The sequence below is a fragment of the Abramis brama genome (genome assembly GCF_963993115.1).
Source record: "Abramis brama genome assembly, chromosome: 4".
NCBI classification, from domain to species: Eukaryota; Metazoa; Chordata; class Actinopteri; order Cypriniformes; family Leuciscidae; genus Abramis; species Abramis brama.
In genome coordinates, this window is record NC_139966.1 from 44,352,046 (window position 1) to 44,372,568 (window position 20,523).

At 42.2% G+C, this 20,523-nt stretch overlaps 1 protein-coding gene across 9 annotated transcripts in view; it reads left to right on the top strand.

The window, feature by feature from the left end:
- Positions 1 to 20,523, top strand: part of sox5 (SRY-box transcription factor 5) — a 202,461-nt gene that overhangs the window by 168,370 nt on the left and 13,568 nt on the right. For 8 of the 9 annotated variants that reach the window (XM_084111806.1, XM_084111809.1, XM_084111807.1 and 5 more), the window contains 3 exons: positions 7,694 to 7,820; positions 10,033 to 10,118; positions 16,902 to 17,051. In XM_084111806.1, the coding sequence (XP_083967932.1) occupies positions 7,694 to 7,820; positions 10,033 to 10,118; positions 16,902 to 17,051 (363 nt within the window). The remainder of the gene's footprint in view (positions 1 to 7,693; positions 7,821 to 10,032; positions 10,119 to 16,901; positions 17,052 to 20,523) is intronic. The other variant, XM_084111805.1, reaches the window with a different exon arrangement.

Sequence of the window (20,523 nt, forward strand, 5' to 3'; positions counted from 1 at the left end):
AAATCAACTTGTTGGTATGATCATAGATCTTTTAAATAAATGTGTAGGTAATGGCTGGTAAAGAAGCATGTGGAAAACTAAACAGAGACACTTTTTGATGGGTTTGTCCCAGCTGACTTATACATGGGGCAGAGAGACACTGGCCTGCTTTGTGTGTGCAGGTGTGAAGCGAATAAAGGCTTTGTGTGCAAGAGGAGATGAGATGATTCTAATTTGGTTGAAAAAATGAGACTTAGCCTTGAGAGGGACTCCGGCAGTTTTGGCCAGGAAGCCACATCACACTGAGACTATTCACACACACACACACACACACAGAGAGAGAGAGAGAGAGAGAGAGATCACTGCCGTCCGCTGGACCCCTGCCATTCTCTTTTAGTGTGTGTGTGTGTGTGTGTGTGTGTGTGTGTGTTGCAGCTGTGTTTGCTTGTGTGTAGTATGTTCATACTACACAGCTTAGCCTGAACATGTGTATGTGAGACTTATCTGTGTCTATTTCAAAATCCGCATCAGCTCATGTCCTTATGTGTGTTAGTAGCAGCTGTGTGTGCGTCAGTCCCCAAAACACGTCCGCTTGGGCTTTTCTAGCCCCGCTCGTCGCTCACAGAAACAAAGCTTCTTTTTCCCATGACTTTGCAACCTTTTCCCAAACAAGCACTTCTCCATTCAGCCTAGTGGAACAATAGTTTCTCACAGTCAACACGGAGGCGGAGGAGGGGGGCGAGAGGAGGAGACCCTTGTTATGGGCCAATCATATATTAGCCCTAAATCACCTCCTGAAAAACACACATTTGACTTGTGTCTAACACACAGGCCGCTAACATACTCTGAGCAAACGCATGCGTCAGAGACAAATATAGCAGTCCTGAACTTTTAGAGTACATTTAGAGTTTATTACATGACGTTACTGAGGTCAAGAGACAGATTCCATGTCCAAAAGAAGGAAAATAAGCTTTGAAGTCAACATGAAATAAAAATTTACCCTATTTACCTTTTTAATACAACTTTCCTGGTCTTATTATGAACAATTATTCAGTACTTGTCATTTGAAACAACAAAAATGTTTTTTTTATAATTTTCCTTTTTGGCTGACATCTTCTCTTTGACTTCTCTTTGACATCAGATTATTATTTTTTTGCAATTCAATCCATATCCTCGTCAAATAATCAGTTTTACTGAAGTAAAACTTAAGTCAAATGGATTGCTAATGCTGTTTCACTTTGACTTTATAGCGAAATCCCTGTAGAACCTGCATGGACTTTTCAACCGAAGTCTGTTCCTGTAGCACATTTAAAACTCCTTGAAGAGTTAGTTCTCTCCTGAAATATGCACACACAGTTAACACGTATATACCTCTCAGTGTGGGGCCACTTCTTTAGGCTCTTGGGGGTAACATGCATACACACTCTTTCATTCTTATTTAAGCTGTGTCTCAACTCAGGACCCCTGACAGTTATCAAACCAGGAAGACAGGCTCTTTTGGATGAAAGAATCCTCCTGCCGAGAAGCATGAGGCATGAAATGCAGGATACATGCATTTCCATGCTTAACGAGAGGTGTAATGTTGAGAAAGGCCTGTGGGCGCTGTGACTGGGAGCTGCCCACTGGTACAACCTCCTCCTGAGCTCCGCTGTACTCTTAACACTTTCCCGCTGTCTGTTCGCTTTTCTCTCATTAGCAGCCTCCTTTCAGCAAACCTACTCCGGCTCTGCGGGGCATCGGGCTGGTGTTAGAAAATTTCCGCTACCCAGCGCAGGGGCTGGGATGAGGCTCCTCCGCTGTCAAAGTGGTAGTTAACGCAAGTAGCCAGACCTCCCATGAGGAGCTTTTTTTTTTTTGCAGACTAATTTGACGTAGAACGACAGTCATTTAGCACAAAGGCATTAGCCACAGATAACGAAACGAGCACTGCTGTCGCATGTTTTAGCTAACTAACTGGTTTAAGTCTTTAGACATGGTGGCGACAGAAATACGACATGCTGCTTATAAAACACATATTAGAGTCAACCTACATTTCAGGAAATCTAACCTAATAAAGAGCTTCCACGGCAGTACCTTACACATGTCAAACACAGCATGATTGCTTCATAACTCAATCAGACTCATTTGCCATGCGTCAGTACCTCCTTGAGATAGTAAATTCATTTTCCCACGGAATGAGAGTTAAAAAGAAAACGGTTGAGCGTTAGCTCATCAGAGTTAGACCAGGTCCTGTGCACAGGAGCAGCTAACCCAATTGGCTGTGTAATTGTTTAATTTGTCTCATTATACCTAAATGAATGTAATTGGTGTTTTTCCTGCATGAAGTGGCCGCACTGGTTGTGTGAACTGGGCTTTGCGCAGCACTGCGGATGATAATGGGGATCGGGGTGATTCTCCCAACACATGTTTCCGATTGATATGAGCACTCGCTTTATATTATTAAGGATATTTCAGGTGGCATTTCAGAGTTCTTAAAGTGAAGTATGTCATTTCTGCTCAATTAGTACTATCAGTTGTTTATCCTAAAAATTAAGTTAAGTTCTTGTGCCATCTGTAAGTAGACTTTGACTCCAGCTTTATAATGACATTTTGACATGGTATAAGTTTTACAGCAGATGATTGGACTTAATTAGACACATATGAAGAAAAGGTAACCCTGTATACCTCGCCAGGAAGCAGTGGACAGAAAATAAGGAATATTTGTGTCTGTGTGCATATTCGGATTGTATACCTGTTCATTTTCCCTAGAAAGAAAACAGCGAGGGAGAGACAGGGAGAATAATGTGCCAGACAGATTTGTCTAACATGCTCATTCAACTCTTGTAAGTAAAGGATTGCCACAGGATCAACAAGACATTGAACAAGACAGAGAATGATGAAGGAAGTTCAACCTTTAAAGTAGGCATGCAGAGAAAATTCTCCAAAGTGCTCAACAAGGAAGCAGAAAGGAGACAAATTAACAGATACAAAGTGTTATACGTGTCCATTTCCACCTCTACTTCCTCTCCAACCACAGAACAACTGTGTGTTACCTAAGCGACTGGCCCTGAGAAGCATATAACAGCCTGGTGTGTGCCCGTGTATGCGTGTCTTCATGTGTTTGAGTGTGTGGGGAAGGCTTCTCTCAGCCCGGTGGTTGGCAGCTAATGGGAGCTATTTGAGGAAGGACACACAGGCAGAGGAGCAGATGGGCCCTGCGTTATGCCCACCTACAGCGGGCGGCTGACGCACCTCCTGCACTCACACCTAATGGGGGCCTAATAAAAGGCTGGCTGTCCAGACACAGGCTCGCCACTCAATTTCATTAGCCGCTAATCAGCCAAAGGTGCCCTTGGCTCACGTAAAAAGACCGTTCGCTGGAAAAAAATGAGAGGCATACTTGAAAAAAAAAGAACGAAGAACATAAGTGAGAAAATGGACATGCGTTAGTGATTGGAAAGAGCAGGGCTGTTGTTTTGGTGGGGTTTGAAAATGCCACGTTTGTCTGGAAACCGCGATCAGGCATGGAGAAGAGAGATCAAGCATTAGGGGTGAAGCCATGTGACCTTGAAGCAACTCTTTATTGGTCTAGACTTCAAACCCCACCCGTTTCCCCCTTATATAGCGCAACAGTCTGTTTCCGACTGTAATTATTTTCCATTGAGTATTTGATTTTTAAGGGTATTGTATAACGACAAACGACTCTAGTGTGAGAGGCGAGATTAATAATATATGATTGTGTGGCCACAAGTCAGTGTGATTTTTAGCTTGATTAAAAAATAAACCATGTTTAATTCCAAAATTCCTGGTCTATAACTGCTCTGCCCATAATCCTAAAGAGAGCTATCAGATAAGTTGGTGTTACCATGGAAAAGAGAACAGCGAAAAAGAACTCAGCAGTGAACTCCTATGAAGTACACTCCCTACATCCTCAGGTAACTTTATTGCAAAAATTATTTGCAAAAATAAACTTTCAAAATATTGTACTTTATAAATGTAATCAATCATTATAATTCAATATTTCCAAATTTTTGGATTACATCATTTGAAGTGCTTCATGGCATGCATAATTCATTGCCTCGTGAAAGACACTTGACTTTTACTCTAATTTGTAAAAAAAGGTATTTAAAAACTTAAGATTATAATGTTGTCACTCATCTCAGAGTTTGTTGGTTTGGCTGAAATCCCAATGGAGGAAATTAATTGGAACAATACTAAAAAAAAAAAAAAAAAACACCAAAGCTGCTGAAACAGCAGAGAAAGTAACTGTTGCGCTCTATTAGGTCCCTGATAACACACCCTAAGGGTGACACCTCACAATTGTTGTGAAGTAACACTCTCGTGAATGTGAGATAACATTGGCAGCTTCCTTTTTTAGCCATCAATGTTTAGCCAGGTATATAATAAGCCGACACACTTAATAAAAAGAAGCAGGAAGTACATCCATGAATGCAAAAGCTGTCTGCACGTGTTTGTTTGAGTGTGTGCGCAATCTCAATCTTATTCACCAGGGACAGTCCTTTCGCACTGATGCCTGCACCAGACTGGCAGTCGTCGCAGGCACTCTGTAAAAGTTAATGGCCTATGCCCACGTCCACGGGGCTAATATTAAGTGCCAGTCTGCAAGTATAGTGCGTGTGTGCTAACGCTGCTATCCAAGCGCAAATTAATTATTAGTTATATGGCTATGTGTCCCCTCTTCAGTGCGAGGTCACTGAGGCCTGCCTTTAATTGCCGGAGCATATGGCTGAAAACAGATTTTAGCGGTGGGACTCGTTCTTAACCACCGTTCTTGCACACATTCTCAGATGTGTGCCATATTGTCAATGCTGGCAGCTATTGTTTCACTCATTTACTTCTTAGAGCAAATTACTCCCTAATAATAGCTCTACCTTAGAGTTTTTCTCTCCTCCGTGCCAGCAAACCTGTTCACACTGCATATGTTAATTATCTGCACATCTTCATTATGTTCAAAAAGCTTTAGGTTCAAGCTGTGCCGCCTGGCGAGAGGCTCTGACTCAGTTTTGTGCCAACTTTCCACTTTTTCCCTTTCCATTTGTTTCTTTCAACATTTTTTCCTTGCTCTTTCACTCTCAAAATCTCGCTCTTTTCTTATAAACTAAGAAAGTTGCAAAGTTAGCCACGCTCTTGTGTTATCCTTTTTTCCTTGTCCGCCATCTATTTTTCTTACGGGTAATTAGAAGGTTTTTAAGATTCTAGTTGTATTTGCTGTAGGTTTATATTTATATTATCTATTTATAAATAGTTAAATAGTACAAATAAAACAAACATAATTTATCTTAACTGTCTTTATTGTGGAGCTGGCCAATAAGACCATTCCCAAGAGAGTATTTTTGTTTCATTTGAAAACCAGAAGCATCATATTGTTTTTAGATGTCAGTTCTGAAACCCATTTCCAACCCAATTATCTAACAGACATTTCTACGTTCTCAAAGTTTTTAAAAGCTTTTCAAGTGAGCCATTCTTCCGAACAGAGAGTTCAAAGAGCCAGAATGGAATTCCACAGCCAGCTGTTGTCTGATTAATAAACCTTTATAGAGCTTGCAGCTGGAGTTGACACTTTTGCCATAAGCTTTCTGGAATATTCAACCGTTTTAATAGTGAGTTACGACAAAGACAATAAGGGAAGTCCTCTATTCGTGTTTGGGTGTGATGTGGTGTTGCAACCCCTCAAACAGTGTTTTCCCTAAACTATTACCAATCCAATCCCTACAGTTGAGGCACGTTGTTCCAGTTCAAGAATATTCCACTTTGTTTCAACGTCATGTGTTCCTGTCCCCAACCAATGCAAGAGATGTTTTACAAGCAATGCTAACTATTCAATGCCTTCAAATTTAAATCTCCTTTGAAAGCAACTGTAAAGTTCAGTCCTTTTGTTCTCTAGTTCATGATACATGTCAACTGAATGCATCAAACTGCATTAACAGGGCCTGAAAATGTCAATATCAGCCTCACCTACTCTGCGTGGGTAATGCTATTTACTACGTTGATTGAATAGAGAACAGCATGACGGTGTGTTCGAACGCTTTGAGGAGATCCACGAGCCTTTAATTCCATATGCTCCCACACACACTTGCTTACATGTCTATGCTTTTAAGAGAAGAGCGTGTGATTGTAATTTGCCACAAAAACACTCCATGCTCAAAACCACTGGAGAACAAACACACGCATGCGCGTTGGCTAGCACATGCTATTGTGTCCACAGAGCCTTAGCTCGCACTGAGAAGACGCAGGCAAAACCAGAGGAGCATATGTCCAATTAGGACTGGAAGTTAGAGCTGCACCAGCCCGTGGGGGGTCCTGTCGTAACGCAACTATAAAACGCCACTGCCTCCTGATCTGGGAACAGGAGGCCTGCCGTTTGTGGTTAACCAAAATGGAGGAATGATTGCTCTGTGGTTGGAATTCAAAAATCCTCAGACATGCTACTGAGACTTAAGAGAATGAGATAAAATAAAAGTTGAACCTCTGTTTATCTTAACATGCGACTGAGATAAACTGCCTCCTTTCCTCTTAGAGCATGTCACTTTCATATATAGACGATTGTCACCTTTGGAGCCTTTGTGTTTTTCTCGTCAGTAGAACCATCTGTCCTCTTCTTCTTTGGGCCTGTGTGTCTCAAGACTCTCCCTTTGCCAAAGTCTCTGGCTTGTTTTTTTTCCTCTTTCCTCCCTTTTTTAATCCTGGAAACCTTGTGAAGTGGTGTGGCGAGGTGCCGAGCATGGTGCTCTGCAGAAATGGAGGCCAGCTGTTGCCAGATCGTGAAGAATCTCCTTTATGTGACAATAAGTCAAGGGGACCAACTATCCCAAAAGTCACCCGTCCATATCTCACTTGTCCTCAGGTGACAGTTGCTGGACAAGCACAGTATTTGAAATCACCCTAGTAATAAACTGGCTAGAGAGGTGCATAGTGTAGCCAGACATAAAGGTGCAAGTTTCAGGAGTGACAACCTCAATTAAATGTGGGAGTGAGTCCCCTAAATTATAATTCCGTGTGTACGAAAAACAAATCTCTTCCGAAACTGCAATTATTGACACCGTGGAAACCATATCAACATTCTGGCGTCTCGTGTGTTTGGTGTCCGCTATTCTGACTAAAGTAATATTACAGTGACAAGTGACTTCTTGTGTTCAGCAATTTTCGATGGAGGCGTCGTGTTTTGTTTATGCTTAAAGGAGTGTTTTAACATGCATCAGAGATGTATCTCTTGTCTGTCATCTCTCATATCTCTCATTGACGTCATTAACAACTAGTTGTTCAGTTTGACTCCGTTCAGACTGTGCAGAATTTTTGTTAATGCTGTTGTCACTACTACTTAACTTTCAGGAGTTAATTCGGTTGTAGAATGTGTTTGTCACTAAAAGGTGAATTGTCAACCGAATTTAGCTGCAGTGTGAAGGTCGCCAAAGTGTGGTCTACCTTGCAGCTTATTCCTTATCCACTTAGACAGGAAGTCTAATCAACATGTAAAGTAATTAACCACCGGTTGTTCTGCCTTCATAATCCATTTAGGTGAAGAAAATATCCAATAGATTTGGACCAATTTATGTCCAAAATGGCCTCAGATGGTCAGTGATCAAACTGTGGGTGGTCTGAAGCTGAGGCTAGGACTTTGGTTGAAAAGATTTCTTCATAGTTGACCTACAGTATTATGGCTAGCCTCTTTGTTCATGACTAACATCATAATTGCTGTCTCTCTCTATCTCTTCAGCAGGTCCAGGGTCAGTTGCCTCCGCTGATGATACCTGTGTTTCCTCCAGATCAGAGGACTCTGGCGGCCGCTGCAGCACAACAAGGATTTCTACTTCCTCCAGGGTTCAACTACAAACCGGGCTGCAGTGAGTATTAAAGCAGCATTTCAGTGATGGGTTGTTAAATTAAAGACTTCAGTCTAGTTTATTGTTCACACTAGAGATTTCAAACCAGATTGCTGAAAGCGGAGTCTTCAACCCAATGTTGGGCAGCATCTCCCTCCTGTCTGGTGTGTTATTAAGATCAGCCAACACCACTGATGCCCATCATCTCCCGCACATGACAGACTCTCAGACTAGACAAACTCGCTTGCTTTTGTGTCTCTGTATTTCTTGTTCAAAAGTAGGAACAGGAAAAAAAAGAAAACTTCCTCTGGGGTTTGTGTTTTTGGCCGTAGCAGTCCAACTGTGAAGCAATGTGTTGTTTACCGCGAGAAACGAGGCGGCAAGTGCCAGCAGCGCAGCAGCAGAACGCTCGCGCTCTCACGGGGGGGTAGAGTGACCTGCCCCAGGTTTCTTCATATTAACACGGGCGGCCGCCAGAACACGCGTCCAGTACGCCTCGCACACGCCTCCGACTCCTCTCCAACTGTACGCGTGCACACAAACATTGCATAGATCACACACTTGCACACACTCTCATAAACGCACATCTCCCTTGTGAGACGGACCGGTCCGCATCTCCAGCTCCGCCCACTGCGCTTCACAGTTTCCCAAACAAGTCCCCCCACCCTCTTCCTCCTCCCAACGGCCTCCCTCCCTCCCTCCTAACCATAAACCCTCTATTTCAATTACAGCCAGCAGCACCATCAAACCCTGCCCAAAATTTCAATTACGCATGTCATTTAGTTACCATTACAGTGCTTGCTCACGGGGGAGGAAGCCGTCGTTTGAACCCTCAAAACCAGAGAGGGAAAAAAAGGGGGATGAAATCCCTCTGGTCGCAGGGTCTGGACTAAGGGGATGCTGGTTCCCACCCATTGCTCCCCGGAGCCAGGCCACGGAGCTCTTCCAGTCAGTCTGAAGATACTGCCTTCTCGCCAACAGCAACATGTTTGCTTTTCTTAGTTTTGCTCTTTTGTTACAGCTGTACCCAGGAGAGATATAAAATAGCTGGAATATTTGTATTTGTTTAGGGACTGAGAGAAAGACAAGAAAAAAAGACAAAACACACACATCTCCCCAGAATACATCCTTGAATTGGGTCCAGGGCAATCTTTAACTAAGCGGATGGGGGGGGGGGGGTGTATGGGAAAAATGTTTTGGACTGACTGATAGGAGCGTCTGGTTTATTGCTTACTGAGACAAGGTCCGACTTCCTCTACAAACCCCTTTAACAGATACTCTATGAGTCCCGGGCTGTATCCGCTGCCTTATCAACAAGTGCATTTACGTGCACATTAAAAATTTCATTTCAGTTGTACTAAAGCAATAATATATCTTTTTAATAAAAAAATGAACATTTATTAATGTACTTCCATCAGATGCCATTCCAATTCTGCCTTACTGCATGCAGAGAATGGTGGGATATCATGGGCGAAGGGCACATTTATGCTGGCTTTAAAATACTCCATAAATCGCTGAGTCTTTTAAAATAACAGAATGATGGTGTCACTTTAATATGATATATTTCAAAGGCCATCTATTTGGACATTGAGACATTTTCTCCCCTCTGTTCTTCCTCAGAGCGCTTGTATCCAACTTCTCCTCCCTTTTTGGCCGACATCATTCCATTGTTCATCACGCTTTGCACTCAAAAAACTGCAGAACCGATTTGAGAGCACACTCGTGGTTTCTCATGTCACAGGCCTTTTCAGCGCAACGCTAATAACCCCCCTACCTCCTCTAGCCGAACTGGACTGACCTTTACCTCCCGGTCATGTAATTATAAAGCCCATATCTGCAGGTGGACGCTAATAACTCTCGCTATTCACTCCTCGTGTTCTGATTCATCTCTCCAACGCAGAGGCTCTTGTGCGGGGCCCGAGGAGACGGGGCGCTGACGTTACCTCGTTAATTACCGTCCTCTCCTTATCATGCCTTAGCCTTCAACTGCTATTGTGCTCGGGGTATTAGAGCTGCAGCCACACAATCAGCCTTTCATTAGAATGGAGGGGGGGACTTCACAATGGAGGTCTTTACCGACAGAAGAGAAAGCAGTGAATCTGTCGCTCCATCGAAGGAGAGGAGAGGGGGATGGGGCCCAGACCCTGTGCAGAAGTGTTGGGTATCGAAAGGGTGATGTGTGAAAAAAAAAAAACTAAAGCATCTGACATACCCATAATGCTCTTTTCCTCAGGTGACCCTTACCCTCTACAGCTGATCCCCACAACTATGGCAGCCGCTGCTGCGGCAACGCCTGGGCTCGGCCCTCTTCAGCTGCAGGTAACGTCCATCTTGTGGTTTTGTTTGTGTGTATGTCCTTTTGCTGTGGAGATTCAGTCCATTTTTCCCAACCTCTCAAACAAAATCTCTTTTTCTTCCCTAGTTTTTTTTCCCCCTTTTTTTGTTTTGTGATCCCGATAGAGAACAACAATGCCCACTGTTCTCCCCAACTCTTTTCCTCATGCCAACTGCAAGTTGCCATAGAAATGGGCCTTTGTGAGGGGCCAGAGCCCAGAGAGAGAATGCCGCACTGCTGGCTCTGGGGTGCTGATATTGTTCACTGTGGAGCGAAGGGTACCATAGAAACTGTTTTAAGGGGGACAGAGCACAGAGGGACACTGAACAGAGAGCAAACACAAAAAGATATTATGGGCTGTCTGAATAGAGTCAAACCCTAATGCAGCCTCACTGTGCTGCTCTGAAACTGAAAACGCAGTAAACATGCGTCTCCACGTCTGTCCTTTTTCCTTTTCCTCCCTAGTTTGGTCTCTGGAAGGAGAAGAAAAGTATTAACGGACTGCATCTGATCCCCAGGTTAAGAGCCTGGCTGTAGAAATGCACTTACCTGGGGACCCACACGGGCCCGGCCCTTCCTCTCTGTTACCTCTATTACCAATTAAAGTGACTGCCTAAGAGGCCAAACTCACCCTGCCACCATTAGCCAAACATTAGATGCACATTAGAGTGAATTTTAACAGGGCATTGCACTTACGTGCACACATGTAAGGATATGCACCTGCATATCTGTATCATAGTTTAAGCATATGCAAGAGGTATAAATGGCTCTCACACATACACACTCACACAGAAACAGGTGGTATTCCCAGGTGGCCTCTGGATAACAGGTAAATAAAACAGGATATTTTTTTCTGTTATTTTATTTATTTATTTATTTTATTCTCTCTGTCTGTGCACTCACCCCTCTGTGCTCCGTATGACTGGCTTACTGCAAGAATCTTGTCCTGTCTGATTTTATCTGCTTCTGAGCTTGTCTCCATATGTTCCTTCGTGTTAAGATTCAAAAAAATCCCAGATTGAACAGCTTTGTCAGCCGCAATTGGATTTTGCCAGAAAAACAACTGGAGAAAAAACAACAACTTCCAATGCCACTGTTCTCTCATTCCATCCTCAAATCTCCCTTGCAACACACACACTCAGAGAGAGAGAGAGAGAGAGATTAGGGCTTTGTCACAAAGAAAATGATTTACTAAGGCTAACCTAAATACAGATGTCTCAGACAGAAGCACGTTGGATTTCCTCTGGGACAATCTGCGCATTTGCGCGTCTCATCTTCAGACCCCACAACACGATGAGAGGCCCAAAATATTTGCCTTGGTCATTCCACGAGCCATGGTTTAGTAGTTTGAGCACTCAACCTGATGTGCTGAATCTGGCTTGCAATTTCTTGCCCCTCTTCTCAATGCACTTTATGTCCTCTCAACTATACTATATTTAAAATGTGATATTTTTTGTTTGTATAATACATATAGAGATCTAATGATGATTTCATTTAGTAGGCAGAAGACCAGAATGACCACAAGCTGGCTTTGATGCATTTGGTTATTTACATTAATGCATTTGACAGATGCTTTTATTCAAAGCGACATACATTGCATTTATGGTATAGATTGTATCAGTTTATGCATTCCCTGGGAATCACGCCCAAGACCTTTGCATTGCTAGCACCATGCTCTACTGGACTAGAGGAATGCTTATTTAAGTATGTTTCTATATATAAGTACAATACATATTCAGTAGGAAAATAAAGTGTCTGAAGTTGCTGTGCAGCACATCAACTGAAGGCATGCAGCATTTGGTTACTCACAGTGTAGACAGCTTTGTTGATTGTAATTTGTGGCGCATTATTGTAACTTAATTTTAACACATTGTAATTAGGCGTTTGCGTCCTGTGTAGTGTCCAAAGTTTTCAGAGAGATTAATTTTGTATAACAATTCTCTTCCAAGTTATATTTCAACACACAAACACACTTGTAGATGCCAGACGGATGAAGTCACAGCTGTATGAGACTACTCACCTACACACCGGCCATTAAACAAGTCCTCTAAGTGTGTGTGTGTGTGTGTGTGTGCATGTGAGTGAGAGGGAGTCATTGCACTAGGGGTCACTATCTTAAAGGTGTTTGCCATTAGTCACTGCAGCAGTCTTTAAACCTGGCCACAAAACCACTTTTCACAACTGCGGCCACAGTTCACACTGGCCTAATATTCCATAACCACCTAAATTAACCTGCGTAACCCACCAAAACCACACACACAGAAGCTGAGGGACAGTGACTATGACTTTGTTGGAAAGTGGAAGTGGAGAGAGAGAGATAAAGAGAAAAATAAGAAAAGGAGGGGAGTAATAGAAAGGTATGAGCTGCGAGCAGCATACTGAAGAGGTATAAAGTGGGTCAATGGAGGAGGTCAGCCATCATATGTAGAGGCAGATGTTGGACCATATTGCACCGGATTACTGTAGCACACAGGAGAACGAGAGAGAGAAAGCGAGAAGGGAGACTGTATTTAATGCCTTATATCAGCCGTAAAAAATAGTACATGTATTTCCATTTGTAGTTCAAACCCCCAGTGATTTTATTATTTTGACGCCACTTGCATGTGTACGCACGATAAGCGCCGCGAATTCCTTTCAGATAGTGATCTGGTGGCATTGTCCGAGGACGATGAGGTCAGTGACACTGTTAATAGATAGCAGGGCTGGATTGATCGTGTTCAGCTTGCCCTATCTGCTCCACAACATAAAAGCTTACATAACATTCCCAGTGTATCACACAATGAGAATGTTATTTTGCCTCAAAGCTTCCCACTAGCGGACCTAAAACCTGGACAGAGTACTGAGTCTCTTCCTTGACAATCCGAAAAAGAAAAAAAAATTAAGCAGAAAAGAAAAAAATTATCCCACCTCACAATAGATTTTAATTTAGCTTTTGTATTTTTTGTAAACACTAGCTTTAGCTCTAATTGACACTTAAGAGGGAGATTTCTTGGCAGCGGCTTCAGTCAAACGCAACTCATGTCAAAGTTCATCCTGCCTGGCGCACTAATCAAAATGGCACAGAACTTGACAGCCAGTGTTTAGTTTAGCGCAAAAAAATAACAAGAATAGGAAGAATTGACAACAATGGAAAAAGCATGAGACGCACAATAGCCAGCGGTGACCAAAATGACAATAGCTTAGAGGATCACTCCGAACTGCTTCCATTTTGACAACAAAGCAAGATGGGAAAAGAAGCTCATAATCTGAGTAAAGCAGGGGATTACTGGAGAGCGAGAGATGTCTGCTCAGCCACATAAAGACACACAGATCCACTCCGCTGGATAGCGCTGACAGCAGCCCGTCTTCTTGTGCTCAGGGAGGGGACGGGGACTTAGCGAGGATGGGGTGGTGGCTTTGTTAAAACATGTGTCACCAACACTAATACTCTCCAATCAGCCTTACGAGTTAAAGCGCAAATGCCAATCTATCTCCTCTTGTCATCCTGCATATAGACACGTTAAAAACACACACACACTACTCAATGGAGTCACATTTGACCCACTAGATCAGACAGGCCTGCAGATCTTTCTTGTGTGTTCGCCTTCTGTGTTGGCGGTATGCGTTTTCTTACCTTTGTTGCCTTAAACACACACACACACACACACACACACACACACACACACACACACACACACACAGAGAGACTTGTGGTTAGAGAATTAGAGCTGGCCTAATACTCCTCTGTGGGGATTAGCAAAGAGAGAGAGAGAGAGAGAGAGAGAGTGAGAGAAGCAAGGGGAGAAGCTTTAACAGTTCAAAAGGACGCAGCTTGACTGAAGGAGTCAAGAGTCCTATCAAATCCCTCACAGATACACCCTCCCCCATTCAGCACCCCTGTGTGTGTGTGTGTGTGTGTGTGTGTGTTTTTGTGTAAGGCTGACATTTAAATTCCTCTGTTACAGCCCCACTTTTGAGATCAGCCACCCCTTCATCCCCCATTCTCGCTGCGTGTGCATACGTGAGCCCGTGGGCACTCGAGGGGCATTGTGCTGTCACTTCCTGTTTGCTCACGTTGACGGCGGAGTGGCAGCGCTTTGAGCGTGTTCAGTGGCAGGCCCTGTTGGAAGTGAAGTGTATGTGTGTCGGTCTAGTGGTTGTGACTGACAAGAGCTGGCCCTGTAATAGAACTCAATTCAGAAAGAAAATAAAGCAGTCTGATGCAGTGGACCGGACACAGAGCATCTCGCCCTCTCACGCACACACAGACAGGGCAAGCTCCGACAGGGGCCGTATGTCACGCTCAGGCACACACACAACCAGGGGCCATGGTGGGAGTAATTGAACAGAAATGACCAACAAGAGCTTTATTTCATGTCCTGCTCCCCTGTGTGGACTACAGCTCACACACTGAGGTCACCTCCTGATCAAAAAATCCAAGTGTGTGTGTGTTGAAGTGCTGTATGTCTGTGCACAACCTAAGTGAGGAATAAAAATAGAAGAATCACCCTGTCAGTGTTCATTTTAAAGATAATGACTGACTGAGTGTACATTATCCCGCTCATTACTAACCACATAAAGTATAGATTTGAGCTGAAATTATTTTATGTTAGGAAAAAGGGTGATACAAGAGCTAAATTAAATGAATTTCATAGGACAACAGTCGATTATACAGTTTAGCTGTGGAAAGCCGATCAGAATCAAATATTACAAATAGCAGTGTATACAGTAAGTACTTTTATTAGGGATGCACAATATATCAGTGATCATATTTTTATCAAACATAAGTAGTGCAATAATTGTAGGAAATAATTAGGCAAAAGTAGGTCATATTAAACATCACTTTTTTTTTTACTAATTGAAACAGCATATTGTTTCTATCTAAGGTTATTGTAGACATTTTTTTTTTTAAACAGGCAAAATAGTGTAGATTTAATATTGGGCATCATATCGGTTGGCCATAGCATAAATATAATTAAATATATACCAGAGATTTTTTTTTTTAATTCAGTGCACCTCTACTTTTATACACACAGTTAATATAGCAGTGTCCCTTTTTAAACAAAAAAAAAAAAACTGTACTTATTAACTTTATTAGCTCTCTGCGGTGCAAATTTAGGCAGATAAAAGCCAGTGTGAGTGGATGGAGATGTTCTGTATGGAGATATGTCTCTCAGCATGATGGTGTGTTAATCTCTGTGTTCTCATCTGATAGAAATATTTAATTCTAGCAGATACGGCCGACAGAAGATTGTGGAGAATGTGCTGTCGAGGTTGAGAGAGAGAGATAGAACTGCCATGGACATTTGCATAAACCAGTCTTTGTTTCCTGCTGGTGGCTGGCAGCCAGAGACGAACAGAAGGACGGAAGTTTTACTCACAAACAGCCATTCGCTTCCAAACCTTGAAGAGAAAAATACAATTTAAAAAACAGCCCGTCTCTGCAGCTACTGTAAACACAGATTTGGTTCCTCATATTTTCCCACAAATACAATAAAAAGCTCCCTCTCTCAATTCATTCTTTGCTTTTCTCAAAGTCCTCGAAATTGCACATGAAAGCTACACAAACGTACTTGTTGCAGGAATTGCCCAAACAGCTCCGGGAATCTGTTTTATGCAATGTCCAGCCACTGTACTGTCTGCCTGTTACCGTAGAAACATTTGCTCTGGTCCACAAATACACTGTTTAGAAGAGCACATCCCTGAGCTCCGCATTTAACAGTTGGGAGATGTTATTGCTTGTGGTTGACTGATACAGGTTTGTTCCATTGGTTATGCAGATGACAATATCTAGAGAATTGATATAGCCAATATAATATTAATATATGCATGTAGATAATATACATAACACTTCTGTTTAATTAAATTTAATTCATTCAAAAATACATGCAATTATTAATTATTATATAAGTGTTTAAGTGTTAGAAATAAATACAATATAATTAGGAAACAAACTTAAACACTTATATTTAAATACTTAAATGTACTACTTGTATAAGCTTTTATATACTGCTAATTTATTTGATTTTATTTGATTTAAAAAAATGTAGACATTTTCAAAATGTTCATTTACTGTTAATGAAGCTGATATATTTTTTACTGATGAAACTATTGGCCAAGTGTTCATGGTTACTTTAATCACAAAAGATCAGCCACTATATCAATCTGTCATTTAATACATTTGAAACAATGGAAATAAAAAGGAGCAAAATTTTGATTTATTCTGTCAAATGGCAGTATGCTGCATTTCAATGAATCATGCTGGCAGATATGTTTTCGAGTTTTAAGAGAGTTTTCTCATGGGTCCTTCTGTCCTGGTGTGCATTCTTAAGCAAGAGTAAAAGAATCAATAGGGGGTCCGGCATTTGTTTCCACTCTCAGTGGCAGAGAAATTCACAACTTCTCTCTTTACATAAACACATCCACCAGTTTTTCACCTTGAGAGGCCCTTTTTCAGTCTTTTCTTTCCTTAGTGAATATGACCCTTATGGTGAGTGCGTTTTTTCCCAGGATGCACCTTGGCGGGGACATGTCTCACTCAGGCGTCTGCTAGCTGTTAGCGTAGCCCCTTGAGGCCGGATGGTGGAACATAAAGTGACAGCTCTGTCCCCTCACACATAAACAACCATCAGCCCTCTCCACTAATGGCCAAACCAGCTTTTTAGCCTGTTTTGTTTTTTTGTGCGTTCTGTGTATTCATTTATTCATGGACCTTTCTCTCTTCTTCATCCACTCTTCTGTCCCTTCTCTCTCTCTCTCTCTTTCTATCTCTCTCTGTCTCTTTGCAGCAGTTGTATGCAGCTCAGTTAGCTGCCATGCAGGTGTCTCCGGGGGCCAAACACAGCACTGTGCCTCAGGCCAACCTGGCAACCGGAACACACTCGCCCACCAGCGGCCAGAGCGAGAAAAACAGAAGCACCCCACCACCAAAGCCCAAGGTATGTGTTTGTGGATGCGAATTAAGTTGGAACACCTGTGTACATTTTTCATCCAGAGCTAATAGTCTTTGTTATGTACTGGTTTTGATGTTCTTTAGGTTGAAAACCCATAACTCTTGCAAGCTGGCACAATGCCCTCAATTCTCCATCCCTCACTACATTGTTGCATTTCAAGTGCTTTTTTTATGCCCGCTTCTGAAGGTCCTTGGTTCTTGAACCCAAGGTCTAGCTACCACCACTGCTTTGTGCCTTTTTCTGATAGCGTATAAGTCTCATAACAGGTATCTTTCCCTTTGGCCAGTGTGGCAGCAGGAGGCCAGAGCTATCTGAGTGGAATAAAGCTCCATGAATATCAGGCCAGGCAGAAATAAAAGCAGCTTGTCTGGCCTCTCATCCCTCCTGCTGGGCTGGTCATTCTAGACGCCCGGACACCCCTGCAAGCCCATTCTGTCCCGCTCAGCAGTACAATAGCTGGACCGTGGGGCGGCCAGGGCTGGATAAACATGTGTGAAGGCCTGTTGCCCGCTCTCACTCCGGCCTTGAGCCACGACTGAGCCCGATGCCTGTTTGGAGAGGGAAGAGAACAGACCTGGAGCTCAACCACATGCCTGTTGCATAAGAGGAAGAGCTCAGGATACATTTCCCTCTGTCAATCCCAGTGAAGCTTTGGCGGTCGCCATCGACTGTGTCTGGCCTCCCGCAGCTCATTGTGTCAAAGGCTAATGAAGGCCGTTTTCCTCAAACATTTGGTCCTTTGTTGTCACATGACCAAATACATGGAGATAAAGAAGAGGGATAGGGATAATACAGATAATTGGCAGTGCCGCCTGCACCTGCTAGGCCTCCGCAGCCACCGAGCCATGAGAAAATGACCTTTTCCTTAAATATATCTTTCTCTCTCATATTCCCTGTCAAGTATCTAAAAGTTGATGCAGAGCCCTCCCTTTCTCCTTCTCTACCTCCTCTTTCTCTCTTCAAATCTTCTCTCAATTGTGGCCCTCTCGTTTGTTCTCTCCATGTCTGCAAGCTTTTTGCCATCATGAAGGGGAAGGCATGCATATTTCAAGCTTGCTGCCCTGGGGTAGTTGCCACTCTTCCTCTCATTTTGAGATGTGTGGCGTGTGTCGGACAGCTGGTTGGACTGAGGCGTACAGAGCTTAAGTGCTTTACCCTGGGGGAGGCCTCACAACTCAGGTGCATCATGGACTCATATCACGGTTTTCACTCTGTGACCTACTCAGATTTACACATCCACACTATTCCTTCACTCAAGCTCAGTGCTGCCACAGTTGGCTTTGAGATTCCTCCTGAAGGTGCTGCCCATGTGTTGGTCACAATGGGCTTGGACACTTTTATCTCGTGGGAGTGTCTCTGGTTTGGTTTCTTTACAGTCTCTGAAGTAGACTGTACTGTCAGCAGCATATTTGAAGGATGTATACGTTCATGCAAAATTCAAAAGAGATTTTATATATATATATATATATATATATATATATACACATGTATAGACGAGTTCAGATGCAAAAGCCTCTAAATGCCATCTGAAATTTTCTTCTAGAATAATCATTTTTATCAAGCTTGTATATTTAAGTTCAGTAATTTCACTTAAATGGCAATGAAAATGACCTATTAATTGTCATTTAAGTGAAATTACTTAACTTAAATATACAAGCTGGATAAAAATGACCATTCTAGAAGAAATTTTCAGATGGCACTTAAGAGGCTTTTGCATCTGAACTCTTCATATATGTATATATATATATATATATATATATATATATATATATATATATATATATATATATATACAGTGCAATGCATAAGTGAATACACCCATGCTAAAGTTGACTAAAAAGAGGAATAAAAAATCATATTTTGGAAATTGAACTTAATGCCTTAATTTAAAAAATTAGGAAAAATCCAACCTTTAAGGACACCAATTTTCTTTGTGAATGAATAATGTATCGTAAATAAATAAATGTTCTTCCTTAAAATACATGGTGCATAAGTGAGTACACCCCTATGTTAAATTCCCATAGAGGCAGGCAGATTTTTATTTTTAAGTATTTTTTTTTAATTAATTTTTAGGATACTATGCATCCTGATAAAGTTCCCTTGGCCTTTGGAATTAAAATAGCCCCACATCATCACATAGCCTTCACCATACCTAGAGATTGGCATGGGGTACTTTCCATAAGATCATCTCTCAATGCAAATCAAACTAGCTTTTAGGCTAACTGAAATAAAATCATGCCAATCTCTAGGTATGGTGAAGGCTATGTGATGATGTGGGGCTATTTTAATTCCAAAGGCCAAGGGAACTTTATCAGGATGCATAGTATCCTAAAAAAAAAAAAAAAAAAAACCTAAAAATAAAAATCTGCCTGCCTCTATGGGAATTTAACATAGGGGTGTACTCACTTATGCACCATGTATTTTAAGGAAGAACATTTATTTATTTACGATACATTATTCATTCACAAAGAAAATTGGTGTCCTTAAAGGTTGGATTTTTCCTAATTTTTTAAATTAAGGCATTAAGTTCAATTTCCAAAATATGATTTTTTATTCCTCTTTTTAGTCAACTTTAGCATGGGTGTATTCACTTATGCATTGCACTGTATGTATATGTACGTATGTATACAGCCAGTGTACAGTAATTAGCTATAAATAACTGATTAAAACTTAAAATAATTAAAATGTTCAAATATTTTTTAATTCTAAGTGACTCATATGTCACTTTAGATGAGATTTAAGCTTATTCCCTATTATAACATGTATGACGGATCTTAAAGCTAGCCTTCCTTCTCTTGCACAGCTTTGCCAGTCTTCATTAGTTCTCCTCTCACCAGCTTCCTTCTCTTTGGCTAACATCCCACCCAAGGATTTGCTTCTCGAAGAACAATCCACCATCGGGGCGGGAGGCAGGCATTATCTGTCATAAATATTCAGTTTTCCTCTTCAATGCAGCGTCGCTACACACCCGACACAATATGGGTCATGATACAGTATTCTCCTCAATCACGTCTTAGTGTTCTCATTGAGTAGGGTCTTTTGTGTGTCTCCCTTATGATGGAGTCCACATCCCACTGGTTCCCCTTCCATTGAGAACAGCGCTAATGAGGACAATCCTGTTACGGCCCATCACAGCACGGGCGGTGAGGGAAAGGTCTTAATCAAGCTCTCCAGACCTCAGAAGCTCTGTTCCAAAACCTAGCTTGCTGACTCGCTGCCTACTGCCTTTGAAACAGCGAATTTCTGCTCGTATTACTGCGGAGGCAAGACCAGGAGAGACACTTTAGCTCTGTGAGATGTGGTGGTCCTCTATGGCTGCTGCAAAAGCTTTTGTTTCTGGGCATTCATGACAAACAGGTGTTGGTGCAGAAGCTGCACACATATGAGATCCCACTGCAGTTGGAGCACAATAGTGACCTGAGAGTCCCCCTGCCAGGCGAGGATGATCGACAGCTAT